The 21,179-nt window shown below is 40.4% G+C and overlaps 1 protein-coding gene across 23 annotated transcripts in view; it reads right to left on the bottom strand.

Moving 5' to 3' along the window:
* Positions 1–21,179, bottom strand: part of MAGI1 (membrane associated guanylate kinase, WW and PDZ domain containing 1) — a 651,771-nt gene that overhangs the window by 119,783 nt on the left and 510,809 nt on the right. For all 23 annotated transcript variants that reach the window (XM_069561854.1, XM_069561855.1, XM_069561858.1 and 20 more), the window contains one exon: positions 9,726–9,845. In XM_069561854.1, the coding sequence (XP_069417955.1) occupies positions 9,726–9,845 (120 nt within the window). The remainder of the gene's footprint in view (positions 1–9,725; positions 9,846–21,179) is intronic.

Genomic DNA, 21,179 nt, shown 5'->3' with positions numbered 1-21,179 from the left:
TGGCCATGTTATCTTTCCACACAACCAAGGGCAAGAGGACTCATGCACTCCACCGTTTACCACCATTCCCCCCACCACCGCCTCACCTGCCGTGTATTTACTCACTCCACTCATGCTGACCTCCAGGCATTTCAATTCAAAACACTGCCCTTCCAGGAAACTCTCCACCTCATCAATCACGGCCACTCTGGTCAGCATCAAGCCAAGCCTAGCCAGCAACACAAACTTTACACAGAATATGCACAAGAGACTTCCTGTGAAGACTATCTGGATCGCTTAATGGTACTAAGTAAAAATCATCGGAAGAATTATAAATGAATAAAAAATTAATTTAGGTTATCACTTGGCAGGCTGCACAGTTTCTAAGAGACACAAGCCTGACCATCCCACAGTCCCCATGTTAGCCAACACACACTTCCTGAGGTGACTGGGCTCCCTCCCAAGTGACAATCGTGTGTGTCCCAGCTACTATTTTCAGAACTGGCTCCACAATACAACTCAGCAGGGATGACGGCTGGGGAGGGAGAGGAGGGCAGGGAAGACGCAAGAGGAAGCCACCAATGGCCATAATTAACAGGCACACTCTTTGGCCATGACCAAGCCAAAGAAAATATCTTCTGACACACAGTTAAAAATTAATGGGGACTGCAAATCAATTTTTAGAGCTTGATAAAATATTGAAGGAGGACTGCAACCCTGAGTTTTAAGCCAGAATGAATCAAATCTTTAACGCCTTTCACTTTGTATAAATTTAATATTCATTCATTCATTTCCTTACAGAGAACCTCTTGTTATGCTAGGCACTATGCTGGAAAGGCAGAGATGGAACTAGAACATGATCTTCACGAATGCTCTGCATGGTATACATTAGTTTTTAAAACTTTGTACAAATAATAGTTACATCAAATGAAGATTCTCTTTTAAAAGGTCAAGGTGGGGCTTGAAATTTTGAATTTCTAACAAGGACTCAGGTGATGCTGATGATACTGGTCCATGGACCACCTTCTGTGTAGCAAAGGTGAAGACATCAGAGAAAAGCATTCACATTTAGGTCCTTTGTCCTATAGTCCTATGTTTCTTTAGAACTGGGAGGTGGCAGGGGTGGGGGAGATGAAGGGACAGATGGCTTGCTTCTCTTTTTCTAAGCAGAATAAGCTTTGAAAATAAATAGCAGAACAGGATGCAGTGGCCACGAATGGCTGGAAATCTGGAGCATATATTATCAAAGGGGCAATACTATACCCAAGGAGCAAAAGCGAGTGTGTGCTCAGTTGTGTCCGCCTCTTTGCGACACCATGGACTATAGCCCATCAGGCTCCTCTGTCCATGGACGTTTTCAGGCAAGAATACTGGAGTGGGTTACCATTTCCTCTTCAAGAGGATCTTTCCAACCCAGGGATCCAACTCGAGTCTCCTGCATTGATAGGAAGATTCATTACCACTGAGCCACATGGGAAGCCCAGGGTAAGATGTGTGGGGTCCAAAAACCTTACTCTTGTTCTTTGTAAAACACAAATATGTATACAGTACTTAAGGACACAGACCCAGCATACCTGATTTTGTCTTGGCCTCAAGGTCATGCATATTTGACCCTTGCAGGCTCTGCAGGCAAGCTTCACAGTTGGACCCCTTGCTGTCTCTGCTCAGATCTCACCGGTTTTCTTTCAGGTCTCATATGCAATCTGTGCCCCATTCATCTCACAGCTCTTGCACTCACTCTCCTCTCTGTTTAACTTTCTTCCCTCTGCTCCTCATCCCAATATCACCTATTGATTCTCTGACCCCACCAACTAGATCAAAGTCTCCTATACATGTTTTTAGGGAAGCGTGTATCTCTTCCTTCCCAAGGCCCTTTGCTCAGTTTATCAGACTATTTAATGAAACGATACCTGTCTTTACCTCTAAACTAAGCTCCATGAAGGCAGGATCCACATGTGTTCTGTGCACTACGGCATTTCCAAAACAAACATGGCGCCGAGCACATGCTGTCACTCAGTGGTTCTTTGCAGAATGAGTAACTGAATCAAGTGGAGACAGTACACACAAATCCTAGCCCGGATGCTCCTCAATACCTATACTGCGGATCCGGTTTTTAAGAGCATGACTCATGGCAGTTTCTTTTCAGTCCATCAATTCTATCTGAATTATCTCAGATCCACATCACTTCACTTTGCTACTTGCTTACTCAACACATGATGGTATCATTCATAAAACTCCCATCACTTTCTATTTATTCTTTCTTTACTGACCTGCTCTACTCTACAAATCTTTGATTTGCATGCACAGAAGGATAATAAGCCCATGGTCCTGTAAGTAGAGGTTTGTTCTTACTAGTGCCATTTGGCTTTGAATTTAAGACCAGAAAGGGCAAAGTAAGTTAATAGTTTAGTGTTGTGACCCTGAGCAAGGTAAGGGACTTCTTTCTTTCCAGCCTCGGTTCTCATGTAGAAAGACTAGTACCCATGAAACAGAGTTTTTGTGCAGATTAAATTAGATCACATACATAAAGCACTCAGTCCTGTGCTTGGCACAATATGAGCATGTAATAAACCCCAACATCAGTTGTTCTGATACTCTGAGCAGCTCTATGGTATAAAATTTAGTATTGTTATCAAAGCACATATTTAAAGAACGTTAACAAAAAGTTCCCTTTATTGTGCATCTTCCATATGTTGCTACCTACACATTCTTTTATTCTAATCATTAACAATTCTACAGGAAAAAAATTAATATTCCCATTTTCAGATGAAGAAACTGACATTCACACAATGCTTAATGACAGCTGGCATTTAAACATGGATCTGTCTCCACTCTCTATGCTCTCGACTCCAGGAATGGTTGGGGATCTCTGAGCAGAAAAGTAACCAAAACGTCCCTGGGCTTGGCCTCCTTGTCTTCAAAGGCAGAGGAATATACAATTGTCGCACAGATTTCCTTTGGTTCTTTCATTATCAACAGAGAACACTCCACAGTGGGGTTTGCCAACAGAGCTTATCACAACAGACGGCTGCTGAGGCCTGCCAAAGAACAGGACTCCAGACGGTCTCGTCTTCCTCAATGACAAACAAGAACTCTCTTCACCCCACCTTTATTACTATGTCCCCCCAAAGTAGACCCTTGGCAGCTGCCTCTTTTGCAGACCTTCTAAGAAGCAGAACAGTACCATTATTGAAGGCTGACACACACACTCCCTTCCTAATTAACACGAAGAGATATGCAACCCATAACTCCAATTGGAAATGTCACATTGAGACCACGCTTCCATGCTGAGGGAAAACCTTTGCAAGCTCAAAGTGTATAATCAGCCTCTTCTACCCAGAGGCATTTGTAAAACAGGCATGTTTGGAACCACCCCCAGTGAATAGTTCTGCCCTTACAAACTCTCTCCCAGAGAAGTCCCAAGGGCTGGGTGAGGCAGCAACCTGTCTTATTGAGCAAAAATGTCAACAGGAGGGGAAAAAAAAAAAATCAAGGCAAAAAGGAGATGGTGCTTCTGATTTATTTCAAGAATGCTATCCAATAAATGAGCTCAGTGTCACAGTTAGGAAGCTGGGCCAAGGAGGACACGCTTAGTCTTGTCTTCTGTGTCTTGCCTTGATGTTGACTGCAACCAGTGACAGAATGAGGAGCTGGCTCAAACTGCAGAGCTGAGACCAATTATGAACTCTACTCATAACTCGTATGCCTTTGTGAGGGGCAATACTTAGGTTCCCTAAACAGTCATGAAGGGCATCCACTCTGTTGGAGGATACACATAATATGCCAGCATTACAGCTGTTGGGGGTGGAAAATTCCATCATGGAGCTCCTGACAACCCTCTCCCCCACCACCAACACACACACCACTCCTGGCTTTTTCCAGTGTACCAGCATCTTTCCAGTTTTCTAAGACAAAAGCAGGAGTCATCCTAGGCAGAATATCATCACCTGAATCTTTTACCTCTTCTTCCAATAACTAATACATCAGCAAGTCCACATAAACATTTCATACTGTTGATATAATAATGTGACACTCCCTTAAAAATGGTGGCTCAGATGGTAAAGAATCTGCCTGTGGGAGATCTAGGTTCGATCCCTGGGTTGGGAAGATCCCCCGGAGAAGGGAATGGCAACCCACTCCAGTATTCTTGCCTGAAAAAGCCCATGGACAGAGGTGCCTGGCAGGCTACAGTCTACTAGTAGCTACAGACTACTGTTAGACCTCTAAGGACAACAACCATGTCTGGTTTTGCTAAACATTTTATCATTAATGGTGAAATGAATGAATGCACAAACTAGTAAGAGAGTCTACAGGAAGAGTATCCATTTCCAAGCCACAGACTCGGGCAAGATGAGCATTTCAGTCCTGCCTGGGACATGACCTTAGAGAAAGGCATTTGGCCAGATTTGGTCCCCAATTCCCCAGTTCCCTTTAGTGTCTTAGACATTCTCTTTCTGGACCTCGGTTTTGTTTTCTGAAGAGATGAGCTCTACTGCCTTTCAGTTTAAACTTTTACAACCCTGAAATTCTAAACCCCAAACAAATACCGGACCTGAAAGAATATTCAGAAGGTTATCAGGCCTTGAGGTTTTATTGGTTCACTCTACTCGTCTGCCCTATATATGTCACAGAATGTACATAAAGAAGATCACCTCTCCTCTGTAGTGACATCCTCTTTGGGAGGATTCAAAACTATGTTTTCCAAAAGGAGATTAGCTCTTAAAGATGAGCTTAGCTCTCTGAAGTCGGATGACTGAGAAGAGCAAGATCTTCTTGAGTGGGTCCTCAACCATCCTTGCAGAAGCTTTCATTCTAGAACTGCCCTAGAAAATATGGCAGTCATCAGACACATGGGACTCTTTAAGGCTAAATTAGTTCAAACGAAATTAATTTTTGAAATGCAGCTTCTCAGTCACAAAAATCACATATGGTCCGTGACTGTTGTGTTGGACAGCTCGGAATATTGAACATTTTCATCACTGAAGAAAGTCCTGTTGGATAGCATTGGTTGTGCAGGAAGCAAGAAATGATTCCCTGCTCCTCCGTCTCTAGCACCAACGTTCCGACCTTCTCTTAGTTCACGCTGCATTTGCTTTCTCGGGATTCAGGCTTTAGGGTCGGTGCTGACACACCTGAACCCCTGAGATCCTCTGACAAGCTGCAGATGAAAGTCCATTTCTTCAAGGGGACTGACCCTAATGTTACAGTCAGTGGAGCACTCTTGTAGTTCTCTTCTCTGAGCACTCGTCATTGCTCTAGAAGCTGTTTAAATCATTTTGCCTCCCAAGATTGAGGAGCTGTAGAGCGGAGACCCTAGAGCCAGGTAAGCCTGGGTTTGAATGCCAGCTTTATGTTGGGCTCACCACGTGGAGTTAAAAAAAAAAGACAGTGGGCATCTCTGGGCCTCATACTCTTCTTCTGTAAAATGGTCACAAACTGTACTCAGCTCATAGGATTATTGGATAATTAAGTGAGTTGTTACACATAAGGCACTTTGAAAAGCACTCATCACGTATATACTAGACAAACACTGTCAGAAATAAATCACTATGAAGCATAAGCACCTTCAAAGGCAGAGCTACTTTGATCTTCTGCCCCATCATCACACCCTAAGCCATGGAAAATGTTGAAATGAACCATGTAGGCATGGAAGGGCTGCCATTAAAACTGCACTGCCAGGAATTTCCTCTATACATCCATTCAAAACAGTACAGTGAGACATTTGTACAGAGGTGTTCGCAGCAGTATTGTTTACAAAACATTAAAAAAGCGGTGGGGAGGAGGCATCTTAGACGTCCGCCTGCAGGGGGTTAGTTAAATAAACTATATAAATTCATACAATGGGATATTTTGCAGCATTTATAAAGAATGAGGTGGATCTGTATGGGGTAACTGGAAAGATCTCCAGGATGTATTAAGTTGACAGACAACAATACTTAGGTTTATGCCGTTTATGTCTACGTTTTCTGAATCTTTGCACTAGACCCTTTAACAGAGGTTTCCTGTGAAGAGGAGGAGAATCAACTTAGACTTAAAAGATGTTTAAGTTCTTTACTCTAGAAATAATTCCATCATGTAAATTCATTACTTTTACTTCAAGCTGTTTAAAAGTCTTGCTTTGAAGAGTGATTTGCGTTGCGATATTGAGGAAACTCTTTGGAGCCAGGTCAGGACAAGAGGAAACAAATGTGAGCAAGGGAAATAGACAGTGAGTACCTAGGGAAGTAAATAAAGATATTTTACTGGTAAATCCACTTGTTTACTGACTAGAGGAAGGAGAAGAGAATCCATCCAACAGGGTGGCAATTTGGGGCCAGTCGTGTGTGTAAATATAAGAGCTAACGCTGACAGGGAGCTTACGGGTGTCAGACGCGGTCCTCAGCCCTTTCCAATTATTGTCTCATTTAATCCTACCTATGAGAAAGCACTATTATTATCCTCATTTTACCGAAGGGAAAATGGAGACATGGAGCATTAAGTAACTTGCCGGAGGGCACACAGCTCAGCAGCAAAGGGGCTGAGACTTAAACTCTGGCAGGGCCACAGCCCAGCCTGCAGGGTTGTTAGTGTCCAATTGACAGACACACCATTAAGGGGGCCCAAAGGGGCTCACAAAGATCTCTCCAGCCCTATTCCTATAACACTAACTGGCATATCATAAAAATTCCATTTTGCTTTCACCTTATGAAAGTCAATACAATACACTCCAATTGCTACCAAAAAATTAGGAGTCATCTCGTACAGCAGGGAAATCATACAGCCAAAAGGTCAAAAGGCTGAAGAACACAGGTAAATGGCTAAAAGACACTGGGCCCATATGCAGCATGAGAATTTCAACTCTAAAAAACTGAATGACAGTCACAGAAAAAGGATGACTAGACATTTTCTGAAAAACTTTTTCCTGTTGCTACCCAGCAAGAAGTTGGGTGGAAGTCCTAATGGTCTATTATCACAACTTTTTAGTTACATCAGTATCATCTTGGCATTTCCAGGAAAGAGCATGGGATCTAAAAATCCAACAGCTGGGTCTGTTTCCTGGCTCTCGCCTTCTGGAACCAGCTGCACAACCTTAAGAAAGTCGCTAAGTGCTACCTGGTCTAAGCATCCTCATCTAAAAAGCTGGGGTAATAGCTACCTCTGTCAAAGTGATAAAATTAATAGGGAAAAAAGTGACTCCACCTATATTCCACTTGTAACATAAACACCTCAATAAAATAAGCTGATTTTCTTTTTTGTCCCATATATGCTGTTGCCTAACCACCTGCTTTTCCTTTTCAACAAAGTACTCTTTGGCTTTGCACAGCCACTCCCACCCTTACCCTCTCCAAACATGCAAATGAATATTTTTTATATTCCGGATCAAAGCTCCTCTGATGGTCATAATAAGTGATTTCAGACAGGACAACTCACTTTCTTACAGCAAAGAGGATCCACACTTGCTCTCTTCTCAGCCACGTGAATTTATAACCATATTCACATTTACAAAACAGCACACTGAAGAAGCTCTTGGCATATCCACTGAGCCCCCAACCCTTTTCTAACCTCACAACTAGGTCCATTCTTTTTTATTGCAGGATAAATACTTTACAATATTGTGATGGCTTCTGCAATAGATCAACATGAAGCAGCCATAGGTGTACATAGGTCCCCTCCCTCTTAAACCTCCTTCCCATCTCCCTTCCCATCCCACCCCTCTAGGTTGTCACAAGAGCACCAGCTTTGGGTTCCCTGTGTCAAACCACTGGCTATCTGTTTTCCATATGATAATGTATATGTTTCAATGCTACTTTCTCAAATCATTCCACCCTCTCCTTCCCTCATTTTGTCCAAAAGTCTGTCCTTTACGTCTGCGTCTCCTTTGCTACCCTGCAAATAGGATCAGAGGTATCATCTGTCTAGATTCCATATATATGTATTAACATACAATATTTGTCTCACTCTTTCTGACTTCACTCTTACTTTACTCTTCATCCATCTCATTACTTCACTCTTCATCCATTTCATTAGAACTGACTCAAATGCATTTCTTTTTATTGCTGAGTAATATTCTATTGTATATATGTACCAGTCTTAACAAATCATTCTTCCTTGGGGCACTCTCAGATCTCCCAGCCCACCAACCCCAAGTCAAATCCCAGTACTTCAAGGAAACTACAACAATGGATAACCAGCAATACTGGCTCAGACAATAAAGAATCTGCCTGCAACGCAGGAGAGCTGGGTTCGATCTATGAGGTGGGAAGACCCCCTGGAGAAGGGAATGGCTACCCACTCCAGTATTCTGACCTGGAAAATTCCATGGACAGAGGAGCCTGGCAGGTTACAGTCCACGGAGTTGCAAAGAGTTGGACATGACTGAACGACTTTCACAACAATGGATAACCAGCAATACTCAAAGCAAATCTTCTTGTATTCACAATCAGGAATCTCATGAATATCTACCTAATGTTAAATGTATATTCAAAATTTGGACATGAACAGTAGGCACAAAGTTAGTATTCTTCCCTGTACCCACTGCAAAAAACACCCCTGAAACGGGCAATTATCACGTCAAAGTTACAATGCCCCTAATAAAATAAGTCTATTTTGTATTCATCCTTTGTTTTTAAGTCTCATCTGGAAAATGCCACTGTGTTTGTCCCATAAATCCAGATTTTGAGAGTTTCTCAAAAGTACACAAAACTTAATAACTTGATCCAGTTATTAACAGTATCATAGTATGCCCTTCTGTCTCAAATAATGACACTCAACAAAGCAATCAAGCTGTAATACTGTCTTCAGAAGATGTAAGTTTAATTTTCTCCCCACATTAGGCTTTGATCTCATCCTACAGATTTACTTTCACCTATGTGAAATGATTTATACTCATATTATTCAACACAGTCATGTTTTGAAATATTAAAAAAATGTTTATTCAAAAAGACCTAGTTAAATAAATTATGGTCCACGTATTCAGTCACTTAGAAAAGAAAACAAAAAGCACTCGAGTACTGAACCTCAAAGACTTAGAAGACATAGTTTCATGATATAAAACAGTAAGATGCCAAATAGCATATATACCTTCTATAAGGGAAGATATGAGAACACATGTATGAAACGAATACATGTATGTGTACACTTGCATATATGTGTTTGTATTTACATTTAAAAAGAAAAACTTCAGAAGAGTAATCAGAAATGAATAACACCAGTTTTAATATCTGGGGAAAAGAGAAATGGAAATTAGGCAGGTGGAAGATAGATCTAGGAAAGAGCTTACTTACTGAATACTTCTGAAATATTCTGCTTTGAAATATTCCATGAAAATGTATCACCTACTCAAAAATACATTAAACATCAATTGGTGGTACAAATGACATTCCAGTCCTTTTGAGACTAAAACACCACCACCTATAAGGTCACATTTTATGCTATGAGTCTTCTTCCTCTTCTTTCTACTACCGTACATACCCATATTAAACATACACACACACACACGCCCACACTCACACGTGCCTGGATTTAAATGAACAAATTAAAGGAGAAAAATCCTGGAGGAAAAAAAAAAATCCAAATTATTTTTAAAGAGCTCCACAAAGCCTTATTCCATATATTTTATTATTATTAATCCCATTAAGGTGAACTGCCATCTCCTACAGATGTTTAGACTTCACTAGTCCACACAACATCTCTGCCTCAATGGCCCAGGATCCTCTGTGGTGCCCAGCAGAGAGACACGCTCACTGCTGCCATACAGACCAGCTCACCTTCATAGGTGCCGACTTCTAGAAGAGTCCCACTCTGCTCGAGGTCCAAGAACTCCTTCACAGTCAGAAAGTTATAGTCCACGCCAGGCACCTCTCCTTCTCTGGGAGACCGGGTTGTGCCTGTGGCAGACAAGACAAAAGGCACAAGAAAACATCAGTCCACTGAAAGAGGAAGCGTCCCATCCAGGTGTAATTAAAATAACCAGTTCAGTAAGTACCTAAGCTGACAGACCCACCTACTGAGACAGGGAGCTGGCAAAGGTAATGTCTTTCTAGCAGAAAAGCATCCTGACTTCCATCCTCTCGTGCCTGGGCCCCTCAAATACCAGAAAGACAAAGCCAATCACAGCAAGGCAGCCCAGGGAGATTTTTATCACTGAAAAAAAATGATGAATGCACTGAATGAAAAGGGTGAACTGTATTTTACACAGACAACATTCACAATCAGCAGCTTTTAGGGCTCCAGTAAATTCTAAAAACATTATCCACCTTAAGCTCAGAGCCTAAGGGGTTTATATTTTTATCACAGGCCTCGAAATTCTTGTGTTCCTCAATATATCCGGCAACTTCCAATGTAATAAGCCCTTTGAAGAAAATGACACCCGCTGCATAAACACATCACTAGAGAAATTCAATTGCCCAAGATCTGTGGCTGGATACCTCCCAGGGATCAAAATGTTGCTGTGTCTCCATGTAATTAATATGTTTGGCAAAAAGAGGCCACCCGTAAGTTCTGACAGAAGAAAAAGGACACTGCATTTGATAGAAAATTCTCCCCCTGAATTAATCTCATCATGCAATCAAACACTCATAAATACAACAATTCTTCTTATGAAATAACACAGACCCTCTAGAATATTTAAGTCACCCATCTGAGGTGCTGGGTGAAAGACCTATCATTTTAGCCCAGTCAACCTCAATCAAAAGTGTGGAAGGAGTGTGGTTTACACTCTAACTAAAAAAAGAAAGTAAACCATAAGCAATTTTGCAGTACATACTAGGAATCTATATTAAATGGTAGGGGAGATTAAACAAAAATTAAAAAAGCAACATTCATGATTTCTGCTCCAACATTCAAGTTAGGTAAGGCATGCAACCAGCATGCGTTCACTCTGCAAGACACAATTACCCACAGTGCTTTTAAGTCATTTTTTAAAAATACAATAAGCAAGACTTTCCCCCCTAGTCCTAATTCTAATTCTCCCTAAAAAGCGATTAAATAACCAACTGTATGTTGTCTCCAGGGTTCATGGCAGGGCACAGTCTCTGACTGCCCACCCATGTGAATTTCCATGCATCTACAATGGATATCCAGATACCTCTTACATCAAAAACTCAACAGTTCTTCCATATTTTACTCAAACAGAACATTTTGAGACAAGTCCAATTTTTCTAATATCTGAAATCTGAGTGTTACAAAGAGCTGCACATTATCCATAGTACCAATTATGTTACAAATGTTTGCTTGTCATGCTCAGCACACCAGGACTTTCTGGTATAAAAGCCTGCTTGTGTAGTGTCCAAAAGTCTATTCTTAAAGTGTTTCCTAAGTTGTTTCCATTTCTTGCTTCCTTGGCAGACTATGACACCCTTGAGGTACTTTACAATGCTTAAATTTACGTCTCGGGTGTCAGGCATACAGTGGGTACTCCAGAAGCAAAAAGAGTACCATATACTGCTGCTGAGGCGGTACACATAGAAAGGGAATGATGAATTCATGTCTGTCTGGTTCCTGGAGCTTCTGCTGTTTCTCAGTTTCCTAATCTGTGAAATAAGGACAATAAACTACCTATATGTTTGTTGTGTGTATTGAGTAAGACAAGGCTTTTAAAAGGCCTAGCTCAGTACCTGCTACCAGATACATAGTTTATGTTATTATAGAATGAAATGAGTTGGTATTATAGTTCAAATTATATACATAATCAAGCTTCCCTGGTGGCTCAGATGGTAAAGAATCTGCATGCAATGCAGAAGACCCTGCTGTGATCCCTGGTTGGGAAAGATCCCCTGAAGAAGGGAATGGCAATACACTCCAGTATTCTTGCCTAGAAAACTTGCCATGGACGAGAAGCTTGGTGGGCTATAGTCCATGGGGTTGCAAAGAGTCAGACATGACTGAGAGACTAACACTTTCACTCTTTTCAGTGTCCAGTTGAGAAAAAAATCAAGGCGTAGACAAGAACAATAGGACAGAGATGATAAGAAGCAATGAGATTTCTATTATGAATTGTGAACACTTTAAACAGCTGTAAGAGAGTACATAGGATAGATGTGTTCAAAGTACATCAACTCATCAGGCTATGCTAGGTTTAGATTTTAAAGACAGAAACCCCTGATGCAGTGTGTAAGAAAAACAGAAGAATATGACCTGGGCAAACAGGATGTGCTACTTACAGATATCAAGAAGATGGGGGAATGGTGTATAAGGGAAAAAAAACCAAGAGTTCACTTCTGAATATGTGAAAGCTTGAGATGCCTATCAGACACCTTGGGTGTAGAGAGCTCTGGACAGCTGAACATGTAAATCTAAAAATAAGACGGGTGGTTGGGCCCTAAATTTGAGAGTTATCACTAAACCACTGGCATTTGAAGGCAAGAGAAAGAATCTAGGGGGAGAGACAGTATAGAAAAAGCAGTCAAGAAGTCTGGCTTAAACACAAAAACTTAACAATTTTTGGAAACTGAGCAGAGGAAAAGATCCGCAGAGGAGATGAAGAGGCAGCTGTCAACAAAGCAGGGGCAGAGGAGGAGGGTGTGATGTCTCAGAGCCAAGTGCAAAAGCTGTTCAGCTGGCTATTTGGAAAACACGAACAGTCTGCATCATACTGGGAAATTCCAGTGCAGGGCAAGAACAGAATCTCTTTGAAACTTGCTGTGAAAGAATCTGTCCTAAATATGTTTTATATGGCAACTCTCACACTCAAGTCTCCATACCAAAATTCTATTAACTAAATCCATCCCTCCCTTCCCAGCACCCCCAAATGCGGATAAATAAGTAAGACCAAACAGAAGATTTGTTTGTTTGTTTTCTAAAAGTCTTCCACACCAGACAATATTTTGGTTTTTCTCCCCTTCTTATAATCATCTTATCGTTGACATTTCTTCCAGTCATGTTTTCTGAACCAATTTGTCAGAGTAACTGTTGAGACAACACTAACCTCTGGGACTTAATTTCCTGAAAGGATTGAAAATAATCAAGAACTTGGGGGAAAATGGTACATTTTAGAGGAAAAATGAAAACATGCAGACACCATTTTCCCTTGGAAATAAATACACTTAGAATGGTCTTTAAGAAGCGGGGGAAGCGGGTGGGGAAGGATTCATCTCTACCCAGAAAACCTTCAGGGTTTACTACCCAGACAAAACCTTTCCTCTCTGCAGGCCAGCAGGAGCTTACTGGAGTTATCCTCTGAGCAACCGGCCCTGGGCCTGGTCCACATGACCAGGCTCCCATTCAGAGATGCTAGGGAGAAAGGGCCTGGGAGGGGACCCCGCCCTCTCTTTTCTTTCAGCAGAATGACAGGCTGCCTGCTGGACACACGCCTGGCAGATGGCATTTCAAAGGTTTTTCAGGAGCCATCTGGGGTGGGTACAATTATTACAAACCACACTTCTAACAAAGCCAGAAGGGTTACTTCCTGGCAGAATAGAAGTAAAACAAATTCTACAGTGTTTCTCAGGGACAACGTATTAAAAAAAAAAAAAAAATCCCCAGGCTGACAAACGGAGGTTGCTTACAGCTTACTACACCGTCTTTTGTTGGTCCAGCTAGAAATCAGAGCAACAATATCTTGCAGCTACTATGTTTGAACAAACACACAGAGCTCACCTCCTGGCCTTCCAAAAGAAAAAAGAGATAATCAAACACTAGGAAAAAAAGAACAGCTTCCACTTATTTGATGCTTACCTATATCTTAGGTAAAGTGTTCAACAGTTAATCAATAGTGCTATAGCTAACGTTTCTCAGAAACACAGAAGGATTGCTATTATGCTCACTTTATTGATGAGGAAGCTGATACCCAGAGAAGCAAAGTAACCTTCCCAAGGTCACATACAACTCAGTTGGGCAGAGCTATGATTTGAAAGTAGGCAATCTGACTTTAGTCATTTGAAATCATCGTTGTCCAAAAGAACTTTCTGCCTTATGGGAGATGTTTCACAGATGTAGATGTGAGTCTAAGATGGTAGCCACGAGCCACATCTGGTTATTATTATTTTTATTAAATACATTTCAGGTACACAGCATTGAAGTTCAACATGTGTACACATGTAGCTATTGGTATGTGGCTAACGTGACAGAGGAACTGAACTGCAATTTTATCTAACGTTAATTACTTTATTTAGATTTAAAAAGGCACACATGGCTAGCAGCAACTGGCTTGGCCAGTGCATTTCTAAACCAGGAGGTCAATTCCAGTATTATGTTCACTACCATGCCCCCAAAGCACTTTCAGCTTCTGAAATAAAAATAAGAAACAAATCAAATTGCTTGAGAAGGAAATGGCAACCCACTCCAGTATTCTTGTCTGGGAAACGCCATGGACACAGGAGCCTGGCAAACAACAGTCCACAGGGTCACAAAGAGTCAGACATGACTTACTGACTGAACAACAACAATCAAACTGCAGAATCTTGTACTCCAACAGGAAACGCATCCTTTAAAAACCTCTTATCTGCTCTGAAAAATGACAGTCAAGCTATGTTTTGTACTAAAAATTCTGTTTGGTTTCTTTTGGATGTGGTATCTTGGGAAAAAAGTCTTCTTAGATATTCGTGCCATCACTTTTGGCAGCCAAAAGAAAAACCGAAAGCAACAAGATCAAAACAAAAGCAATCCTCCAAAATACACACATACACAAAAAGTGAGTTCCTGTGAATATAGGAATGAGTAAATGAAATACGGTAGATTTGCCCTTAGGATTTTTTTTTCCTTTTTTTTTGCTCTGTAAAGAAATACTAGTTAGATGCCCAAGCAGTTATGAGAAAGAATATCTATAACATACAGTTAAGTAACATAAAGTACAAAAATAACCACTGCATTTTACTGAAAAAGAGAAAAGAAAGCCCTATGGGTGCTACATGTTTTCTGAGTTAATAAATAGTTAAATGGATGGAATAAATCCTTAACAGTGGTAACCAGAAGAGGGTGGGTGCAGAAATGGGAGGAGAAAAAAAAAATTGTTTCTTTACATCCCTCTGAATTGTACCACGGTGCTTGTCGTTAGTTGTTTTGGTATTTTATAAATCAAATAAAATAATTAAAATAATAAAATAATCCTGGAAGTCCTGATTCTTAGGCATCTTACTCAAACAACTTCAATATTAGCTTAATCCTTGCAAGAACATGCCAAAGACCAGAGGCTCCAACTGAATCAACACCCGATACGTCCCAAAGTTCCCCACTTCATGGAAAGCTAGCATCAAGGTCCTCAATACTTGGATGTTCAGTCGCTCAGTCGTATCCGACACTTTGCGACCTAAAGTTAGGAGAAGGTGGCAATATTTTTCTGCCTGATTTTGGTTTTTAAATCTCAAACCATTCATCACTTACACAGAGTTTTTTTTAAGTGTTAAAAATTTAACAAGATTTGCACCAGAGAAGTGAATACTATCAGCCTTTCATGCACGAGATAAATGAATTTGAACTATGCCCCGCTGACTGTCTCAGTATGAATTAGCAATACCCACAAAAGTTTGCCTCCAAAGCTTGAGTGGCTGCTTGCTTCTTGGGCACATTGTATGGTTCATAAACTTTCAGAGTACCCAGCACGAGGGAATCTTGATGAGGAAATCAAAAAACTACCTTCCTTATCATCAAACTCCACAAACTACGGCTACAGAGAATGAGATGGTTGGATAGCATCACCGAATCAATGGATGCGAGTTTAAGCAAACTGAGAGACAGTGAAGGACAGGGAAGCCTGGTGTGCTGCAGTCCATGGGGTCACAGAATCTCACACGACTGAGTGACTGAACAACAACAAATGGCTACAGAAACAAAACCAAGTTTGGAGCTCATCTGCATTCTCTCCTTATTTCTAGAATTCCTCTTGAAATATCCAGTTCAAGCAGGAAAATAATTTTAGAAATGAAACACTAATATGCTATTTCCTACTGCTAAGTGTTCCCAATACCATTAAGTTTCAAGGCAAGTCATCACTCCAACTGGCCTCAAGGCCAGACTGCTAGTATAAGGATCATTACTAAGAGTAAATTGTTAATACTCAATGGGATCATCTGATGTTAACTTCATCTGGGTTTTGCTTATCCAAATGTAACGAGACTTTCAAAAATCATAGTCACTCCATCTGCTTACAGGTTAAGGAAACAAGTGTTTACGTTGCTTGAAATTCATTAGATATCCAAGATAGCCTCACAGTCTTTATTCTTTTGTTGCCAGAGATAAAGCAGAGTAGAACATGTTTTTTCCCAAAATTCACTCAGTTACCTACCTACCACTCACACAATTTTTCCCCTGTGGCTCAGTGGAAAAAGTCTGCCTGCAATGCACGAGCCATAGGCTCAATCCCTAGGTTGAAAAGATCCCCTCAGGGAGGGCATGGCTACCCACTCCAGTATTCTTGCCTGGAGAATCCCATGGACAGAGGAACCTTGCAGGCTACAGTCCCTGGGGTCACTAAGAGTTGAAAACGACTGAAGCGACTTGGCATGCACGCACACGGTTTTTGCCATATCTTGAGATCAAAAGAAATGCTTAACTGCTATACACCTATTAGAATGGGCTTAAAAAAAAAATCTTACAGTACCAGATGCTAGTGAAAACAAGGAGCAACTGGAACTTCTTCATACATTGTTGGTAAGGATGCAAAATGGTACAGCCACTTGAAAAAGAGTTTGGCAGCTTGTTAAAAAGTTAAACACAAATCTACACAGGACCCCCAAATCACACTCCTAAATATTTACCCTCAATAAATGAAAATTCATTTACACAAAAACCTATATACAAACGTCTAAAGCAGCTCTACATATAATCAGCCCAAAACAGATAGACAACCTGAACGTGCCTCAATTGACAACTGGATACACAGTATTAAGTCCTTACAATGAACTCAACAACAGTTTAAATGTACACAACAACATGGATTAATCCCAAATACATTCCAATAAGTGTAAGAAGAAAAAGCCAGACTCAAAAGGCTAGATACTGCATATTCCATATCAGTGATAGTCCATTAAAGGCAAAACTACAATAGAGATGGAGAATAAACCAGCTGTTGCCAGGTGTATGGTTGACGTTGACTGCAAGGGGGCAGCACCAGGGAATGGGAGGAGTGGAGAGGGCTTGAGGAGGCAGAACAGTTCTGTATCCTGATTGCGGTGGAAGGTGAAGGACAATGTACTTGTCAAAGCCTACAGAACTGCACACGACAAAGAGCAGATTTTACTGTTATAAAACTTCAGAAAGGAAACACTTAGCATTACCAACAATGAACAATCAGTTCCAGCTTGTCATAAACAACTAAAAAAAAATACAACAAAAATAAAATTGGTTCATTTTACCTAGAGTCCAAGGCTCTGAGCCTGAAGTCCACATTCTCTCATGACAAAGGGAGATTAACAAACATTAGAGCCTTATTAGCACCAAACTGAGACTTTCTCCTTAACACAATTACAAGCATTTTATTTTTAATTACAGAGAGTCATATGCTCAGTATTAGATCAGATCTTCAAGTAGCATCAAGAACACTGCTTAAAATCACCTCACTTCATCACTAAAGTCATGTTGGGAACCACTAGGACTATGTCTCTACCAACCAGGAAAACCCAGGACAGACGTTAGAGCCTCTAGTTTTGAAGGTGGAAAATGGTCATTTCAGAGTCCTACTCCATTCACCTTACTCTCTAAAGAATTTAGGTTGCTCCACCTAAGTCTCAGTTTCCTCACCTACATTGAGGGTGGAAAAAATAAAACCATCAACATATAAAATTACAATTTTTAAGTACTAAAAACACCTCCACCTCTGGGCTTTGTGCAAGTTCAAAGGGAAACAGGTATGTGCCGCTCCCATCACGGCGCCCAGCGGGGACAGAGTACCTGAAACTAACAGGTAGGTGATGAGCAGCTGACCTGGATTTGGCTAGCCTGGAAACTCAGAGGTGAGTTTCATCAACACTCTTGAAGATATGTTCAAGGAGAAAAACCTCTCTGCATATCATTTAAATACATAGCATATTATTTTGTTTTCCTGCTAGATATTCTCACAGTCAAACCTGCGTCACTTCTGGCCCTCAGTTAATGTAACCTTCGTTACCCTGGCTAGGAGATCATCTGCCTATTTACCATGTCAACCCCACCTATTTCATTTCAACATACAAATGAAAGGAAGGTATGTCCTACAACTAAGCAATCTTTATGTTTTTTAAAAACGGAAGGAAGGTATGTCCTACAATTAAGTGATCTTTATGTCTTTAAAAAATGGAAGGAAGGTATGTCCTACAACTAAGCGATCTTTATGTTTTTACCCTGTAGGGATAAGTCCTAACTCTTTGCCTCCAATTCATGAATGTTCATGTCCTCTTGTTACCAACCCAGAAATACAAATCTTGTAGCATGTGCCATAACAAACATTTTTCTGTGAGTACATGCCTGTTTTCTAGGGAGCCTGACCAGCCACAAGCGGATAAACCCTCTTCCTCCCCAAACAGAGATTTAGAAACAATGTATCTAGTAATACGGACCACAAAGCCTTGCAAGTCTATTAGACTCAAAACACTAGGGACTTTTCTATGGCACCTTAATCATGGCTTTAGGCACCCAAATGCAGGGCCCCTTGAATAGCTAGTGTGTGTTTCTTCCTGCATCAGAAGCACTTGCTTTTACTGAAGCTTTTGTTATTACCAGGGCTGTAAGCGAACAGGAGGCAGGAACAGAGAATGGAGAACAGAAGACCAATAGGCCTTTTCTCCTAGGAGAACATGTTTATGTTTAAAATCAGGCCATCAACAGATGAATGGCTAAAGAAAATGTGGTATATACACAAAAAATGGAATACTACTCAGCCATAAAAAGGAGTGAAGTAATGCCATTTGCAGGAACAAGGATGGACCTAGACAGTCTCCAGTGGAGTAAATCAGACAGAGAAAAGCAAATATCACATGATCTCTCTCACATGTGGGACCTAAAAACATTATACAAAAAAATTTATTTGTAAATTAATTCAGAGACATAGAAAAAAAAAACTTATGCTTACCAAAGGGGAAGTGGGGTGGGGGGGGAGATAAATTAGGAATCTGAGATTAACATTTACATATTACTATATATAAAGCAGATAAACAATAAGGACCTACTATATAGCACAGGGAACTATAACTATATTCAATGTCTTACAATAACCTATAACAGAGAAGAATCTGAGAAAGAATACATACACACATATACATACTCACAGATATATATGTATAACTAAATCACTTTGCTGTATACCTAAACATTGTAAATCTACTATACCTCAACTTTTAATAATTTTAATAGTGTTTAAAACTAGTCCCCTGCTTGTGTCCTTGTGTCCTTTTAAATCCACTAGTCAAACAAAAACAACCCTATAGTTATTATTATTGCCCCCACTTCACAGGCGACAAAATGGGCCAACAGAGATGAGGTGACTTGCCAAGAATTACACAGCTGGTAAGTGGCAGAGCCAGGATTTGAACCCGAGACTTATTTCCACAGGGCAGCAAAAGCCCCTATATATGAAGAAAGCACTGGGTACAGGAACAAGCTAGTGTGAGGAGGGGGACAGCTTAGTTTTCATAGCTCTTCATCTCTGTCCTCATCAAGCAAAACGAAGGGGTGCTGATGGAGTTAAGCCTGGGGAAGAATGCTCTGCCCCATCCCCTATGACTTTCTTAATCCAAAACCTGAGCTCCCAGGAAACATGTTTTACTACTTCTTAATCAGAATAATGAGGTAATACAGGCCAGGATCACTGAATAGGAAAGTCAAGCAATGACTTGAACATGCATATTAACCATTCTTCCTCGTTGATGTGGGGGAGAGGCAAACATAGTCATGGAAATCTTGCATTCATTAAAAACAGGAAAGGGAAAATTTTCAAGCTGTCACAGATTCATTGCAAACATTCAGCATTCAGGCAATGAACGAAAAGAATTTCCAACTCTCCGTACATGCTTATCAAAAATCAACTTTGGGGGGATTATCTTGAGGCATTTTTCTGTTCAGAAAGGAATTCTGAAAATCAGTAATGCCATAGTTTAGTACTAAAGGCTGTCTACGATAAGAAGGGATTAGATCAGATAGACTTTCAGTATTATGACAGTTTATACATTCTACTTTCTCTGAATTAATGACAGCAATTGTTTGTATAAAATGGAGTGAACTAACGCCAATGATTTCAACCAGGTAATTTCAAAAGCATGTGAAAGAAAATGGTTATTTTGGTGAAAAGCTATAATTAATGGAGAATGTCAAGTTTTCACAAATTAGGTGACTGCAAGCCAATGCTAAATGCTGCTAATCTCTGGCAGCTTTCTTTCTTTAGTTTAAAAAAAAAAATAATCAAGATTGACTGCCAATGGGTAGATGGTTTCTTTCAGGGGTGAAAAGAATGTCCTGAAATTAGATAGCTGGTTTCACAGTTTTAGGAATATAATAAAAATGCTGACTTTTATGGAGTAAACACTATCAATAACACTGTTAAAAATAATACTACACTACAGATATGCAGAGATAAACAGAAGGTAGTCTCTGTCTCCAAGGATATGACTATTCAGTAGAGGAGTTGTTAACATTTCTGTGGATAACATGTGCATGGCATAAATTTCTTCTTTAACAGTAACCTGCTTTCATTAGTCCTTCCAATATATGAATCAAGTGTAAGCGTGAGATCAGAAATCACAAATTATTGACCACGTTATATCTTCCTAAAAACTGCAGGGGTCTGGAATTCTCCCAGAACAACCATACAGAGACAGAAACTGTTACAAGATCTAAAATCAGACTTGGTGAGTTCAAATTCCAGCTCTGATATTGACAAACTGTGTAACCAAAACCAAGTTAAACATTTGGGGCCATGGCTTCCTCATCTCCAAAATGGGAATAATAATACCTGCCTCGTAAACTTGTGTGAGGATTAAGACAATACATATAACCTGCTAGGTCTGGTCATAATCTGCATTCAATGAGCATCGACTATAACAACAAAAGCATCATCACCATCACCACCACAGCTCCCCCTTCTCTTTTTCCAACCATTTCCCTTTAAAAGTAAAGAAAGTAACTACTGCCCCTTCATTATATTGCTATTGTGGAACACAGGTTTTCTGTACATAATGCCTAATTTAATTATCCCAAGAGTGGCATTCTTTTCCCACAAGTTTCACATCACACAAAATTTTCTATTTTTAATTCTCATTTGTCAAAAGCTCTCACACAAAAGCACACAACTCCCAATCACAACTTTGTGGGCGGTATTT

The sequence above is a fragment of the Ovis canadensis genome, chromosome 19, assembly GCF_042477335.2.
Source record: "Ovis canadensis isolate MfBH-ARS-UI-01 breed Bighorn chromosome 19, ARS-UI_OviCan_v2, whole genome shotgun sequence".
Taxonomy (NCBI): domain Eukaryota; kingdom Metazoa; phylum Chordata; class Mammalia; order Artiodactyla; family Bovidae; genus Ovis; species Ovis canadensis.
Note: the sequence above shows the minus strand (reverse complement) of the source record. Positions and strands in the feature narration are given on the sequence as shown.